The 5294-nt window shown below is 40.3% G+C and overlaps 1 protein-coding gene across 2 annotated transcripts in view; it reads left to right on the plus strand.

Moving 5' to 3' along the window:
• LOC138060427 (uncharacterized) overlaps positions 1–3999 on the plus strand; it is a 14206-nt gene extending 10207 nt beyond the window's left edge. For both annotated transcript variants that reach the window (XM_068906195.1, XM_068906194.1), the window contains exons 3-5: positions 172–262; positions 914–1063; positions 3184–3999. In XM_068906195.1, the coding sequence (XP_068762296.1) occupies positions 172–262; positions 914–1063; positions 3184–3725 (783 nt within the window). In that variant the 3' untranslated portion in view covers positions 3726–3999. The remainder of the gene's footprint in view (positions 1–171; positions 263–913; positions 1064–3183) is intronic.
• The last annotated feature ends 1295 nt before the right edge of the window (positions 4000–5294 follow it).

A 5294-nucleotide genomic window follows, 5' to 3' on the forward strand; every position in this document is an offset into this window, starting at 1 on the left:
TTGTTACTAATTCTTAAAAATGGCCCCCCTTGAGCTGTAACTAAATATTACCGTAATGATAGTTCTTTATCTTATTTTCAACCAAAGCAAACACCTTTTGTGTTTTGCCTTCTTAAAATAAGGAATCCCTCTCCAGTGCAAATAAGGAATGACACCAATTTATCATAACAGGGATCTTGTGTCACAAGTCTTAGTGATTCTGAAATGCAAGCCAACAACGGCAAGTGTCATCCAGATTACAAAGGAAAAAAATGCCTCACTCGTAAGTAACACAACCTTCAAGGTAATGCAGAACCGAGGAAAAACGAGACATGTATGCCAAGCGGAACTTTAGCCAGTTTGCGCGTTACATTGTTCCCTGTTAGCAGGGGTCTCTTTTCTCAGTTTTACGTTCGCTGGACTGACGGGTAAGAGAATACAGACCTCTGCCATGGGTCGAAAATCACTGTGTTGAGCATGCACGGCGGTTACTTAGCGACCCAATCGTCACGTGATACTCACGTGGAAGATAAACAATAGATCTCTCATTTATTAGTTTCATTCTGAAGTCTGCAGTCTGCGTTTGGTAGATACTGTTCAATAGGTTTGAAATTAGCATTTCCTTGTAAGTGGCCCGTGGAGAACGGGCATCATAATTATTTTCTTGAGTTGCATGCGCCCGTAGAAGAAGGAATGGTAAAACATACTTACTGTCTCACAATGCCACTCCCTTACAGGTCTCCCAAGGGATTTTGGAGTAGCGCATATCACTAATGCCTTCATAAACTCACATTTATCCTTCGCTCGTTTTGTCGAGTTCGTCATCCAGCAATTATTATTATAGGGGGCTTGACAAGGCCATTCCTTCCATCTCTACCAAAATTGCTACTTCTTTGATAAGACTTTTTCTATGGGTCTTTTGGTTTGAATTTAGCTAAACTTGGAAGGTACTCTCATCTTCCTGCTCATTCCTGCAAACACATCCGGGACTCTGGTGATTCTAGAGGAGACGGAGAGTACTGGATCGACCCTGAGAAAACTGGGAAGCCAATAAAGGTCTTCTGTGACATGACAACTAAGGAAGGTGAGAAAACAATAAACTTCATAAGAAATTTTATCATGATAAAGATCTCCATCAATTGTCCAAATTACCTGGCTTGTCAAATCCTTGCAACCTTCTAATAAATCTTTAGCTTACCTTTTCTGTTTCAGGAGGCTACAACGTAACCATTCCTGGCCATTCTTGCAAAGATATCTTAGGGCCCGATTACATGGCGAGTTTCAGCCCGGGATGAGATTTCGCTTCGCCCACAGGCTGAAATTTTGTTGCGATTACATGATGAATTTCAGCCCTGGCGCAAAACGCAAATTTGCGTCAGAAAATTTACTGAGATGCGAAAACACAATTGATGCGCATGCTCACGTTCCTTTTTCAGCTCGGGCTGAAATTTCATTTCGATTACATGGACATTTTGCGGATTTTTCAGCCCGTTGGGCCGGGCTGAAAATCCTAGCCCGGTTTCTGAAACCAGGCTAGGGTTTTCAGCCCGGGCTGTAATAGACGAGTTTACGCGCTTGATTGCATCATGGGTAATCAGGGCAACAAGGCGGGAAATTCAAATGTTTCTATGGAAGTTCAAAGAAAAATATACTGTACATGATTCATGATGACTTTCTCCTTCATAAACTAAACAAATAAGTTAATGTTCACAACTAAGATGAACTAGACTTGGTATCCGTTCTTTGCAATATTCCTAAATATTGCTTTTTTTGTCTCCATACATTCTCTGTAATTTTGTGCCTTTGGAATTACAGGAAATGTATGGCAGAGACTCTTTTTAATAAAAAAATTTGTACAATAGCCATTCTGTCCACTGAATTTATTCTTCCGCACCTTTGAGCGCATATCTTCTGTTTTAGAAAATAAACAACCCAAAATTGCATATCTTGAATATTTGTCATTGTTTTGAACTTCCTTACAAACCTTTGAATTCCTCTGCACCTTGCCCTGATTACCCATGATGCACTCAAGAGCTGAAACCTTCTCCATGTAATCACCACTTTCATTTCAAGAGGATTTCTTTCAGAACCCGGGCTGAGATCTCAGCCCAGTTAACTGGGCTTTATGTAAGCAGGCCCTTAAAATCTTGCGACTTTGTGGATGACGGGGAGTACTGGATCCATCCTGAGCGAAACTGAAACTCAATGAAAGTCTACAGTGACATGACAACTGCAGACGATAAGTTTGCGAACGCTGTGAATTGGAAACAAAAAGGAAAAAAAGAGAAAAATGCCTTCTGTTATGAAGAAAAAAACATCAAAAAACAACAACAGCGACTGCATCGGTTCCGAAACGAAATATAGATGAGCTGAAAGCAACAACAAACTTTCGAACATTAAAAGCAACGTGAACACATCATAACACCAATCCCAGCTGTCCATAACCAGGTGAGATTGTTGTGCGTATGCGTGATGTGATGGCCACACCGGGTTTGGTGTTGTGGTAAGGTAAAACTAAAACCACTTTATTTAACGTCTGTAGTTCCTTCAGTTACGAAACTGGTTTCAATGGAGCCGACGGTGTGCCCTTTTTCCTCTCCCTCCGCCAGCGCTCCATTATTTACGAATATTTAAAGCCAAAGCTACACGGATCAGAGGAAGGTCGAAACAGACGTTTCCGTCAACTACGAGGATCGAACCGGGGATCTCGTGCTCCGAAAGCAGCGCACTAACCTACTGAGCTACGCCTGTCTGGTGTGTTCACCTCGCTTTTAATGCTATGTAATAAACTTTTACTTATCCTATTAGGCGCCATGACACGATACAAAATCCGCAAAGCACTGGTTGTCCTTTTCCCATAACAGCAAGCACCACCGGAAATCTTCCGCTAACAATATATTAAAACGCCACCAAGCGGTTTATTTTTCCGCCCTCTCAGAAAACAAAAACAACTTGTGTCCACAAAACAAAATATAAAAAAGCTAAGACGTTATGCAAAACTTGCTTTGACTCGCATTCCAATTTTCAGCTCATTGTTTAGCGATCTTCTCATTGGTCATCGAGAGACTTGAGAAAGAGAACTTTATTCCCAAAGGGTAAACACATTTTTTTATCAGCAAACGAGTAAGAAATGGTTTTTACTTATCCTTATAAAAAAGGTAGTTACCGGGCATATGTGATGATACAAAAATCTCTGAATTACAGGAGGCTGGCTTCTTGTTTTCAACGTTGTAGTTGAAGACTCAAAACCGCTACCCACATTTGCAGCTCAAGACTCGTATCGCAAGATCGACAGTTTTCGAAGCAACGCTTTGTTTCTCACAAATAACGCGCTCAATGAGCTGCGAAAGTTCTTGGCCTTCACGCAAATGCGATTTCACTGCCACAAGCCAGGGACACGTACTTTTCATGTGGCTACGATAATCAACAGCACTGGTGAAGCTGTGATTCAGTTCTTTACAGGACAAACGGCACAAATGCCAACATCGTGTGGGTCCTTCATACCACTGCCGGATGACAATTCGATCCTTGCAGGTGAATGCGCCAAGTGGGGATTCGAAAACGGGAAATTTCATGTTGGAAAATGGTCGTCTCAAGGCCGTAAAGAACTGTGGGATCATGCTGCAAAAATAAAAGGCAGAGCTCACTGGAATATACCCCCACCAAGATGGTCGTGTGACGATTTTTTGCATCCTAGTAACCCCGCTCCTCCCGCTGGTAGCTTTTGGAAAATATATGTTCGTTAACTTGAAGGGTTTAAGAAACTTCATGAATTAACTGGGTTAAACGCCCAACACGGCACTGTAAGTTCACAATCATAACAGTTAGATGATATCTAAGGAATTTTAGCAGGGGGATTTATCCATATTGAATTGATTGGCGATTTTGTCTAAGCTTGACAAAAATTAGCCATTTCTTAAAATTTCAGTCCACTTCCAGCCTCTAAACCCTTAGCTTTACACGACAAAAATACTTTGAATGCACTGAATGTGGTTCTTGGAAATAAAAAGTTGACCTTGGTTTTTGGTCATCCTCAGAGAATTAAGTTTTGTGTCATTGATTTGAAACTACCTCTTCAACTTTTGATCAGACCAGGGGATTCTCAAAAAGTTAATTTGAGAACAAAAAGGATGGGACAACGAAGTTTTCATTGATTTGATTGGATGATGTACCAGTTCTCAAAATGTGACATGTACAATTTACAAGGATGCAGTGGGGTCCAGCGGTTGAGGCGATTTAAGACCCGTTCTGACTAATCCTTTAATTTGATCCTGGTAGCCACTGGTTCAAATTCTCGGCTGCTTTTGTAAATTGTCGCCGGCCAGTTGGGATTCCTATGAAAGTTGCTGTTGTTTCATTGATTTCATTTCATTTCTCCCCTATGTACAGTGGTCAATGAATTATGTTTGCATGATTGGCTAGCAAGCAAGACTGAGGGCTTGTCCATGCAGCCTCACTTTTGGCGGCAAAGCGTCCGATAGTTTTGGCGCTATTGAAGCATGCGCATTAGGACAAAGAAAGTGTCCGAGCATGGCCTGGTAACAAAAATGCATTAGATCTCCGTTTTCAGTCGCCATTGTGGACGCAGATCCTTTTATTCGTTTTCAAGGACCTGAAGGTTTTTGAAAAGGAGGGTTTTCGAAAACGCATTAGTGTGTACGGGCCTTGAATTAGGCAACAGATCTAGAATTATGCAACAGAAAAGCTACGGAAAACATTATTTTCCTGCTCTGGAAGCATAAAGTAATCCAAAAAAATTACCGGCTCAGAGAAATAACATTATTCGAGAAAAAATATTTCAACGTTATCTCAACGTTTCCATCATTCAAGTGTTTTATTTTGGGATCGGCTGTTTTAGCACTTTTCCGATTTGGAGCAAAACTTGAGCACTTTTTCACATTTTGCAAACAATTTGAGCTCTTTCTTCAGGGCTAGTTCGGGGCAACACTTTGTATTAGAAAACAGTTTTCAGCAAACTAGGATTCTTCTATGATCTTTTATTGAATTATTGAACTGTGACACATTCTGAACCTCAATAAGTGTTGTGTTGGAAGAAAAACAATTTGAAACTATGTCAGTCTTTAAACCATATATATGTATAATGAAAGTTTTTTGCTCGAAAACGTAAATGTTTTACTTCTCAGAACATATATAAACAACGGAAGGCCAATACTTCGGAAAAAAAGGCATACTAATCAAAATCTACAAGGTTATGTTTCAAATTGATAAGCAACATTTGAGCACTATTTCTTAAATTCGAGTAGCTTTCGAAAATGCGAGCACTATTTAAGAACTTTTTTCATTTTTAAAGCACT

Source organism: Montipora capricornis, chromosome 8 (assembly GCF_036669925.1).
Source record: "Montipora capricornis isolate CH-2021 chromosome 8, ASM3666992v2, whole genome shotgun sequence".
Lineage (NCBI taxonomy): Eukaryota > Metazoa > Cnidaria > Anthozoa > Scleractinia > Acroporidae > Montipora > Montipora capricornis.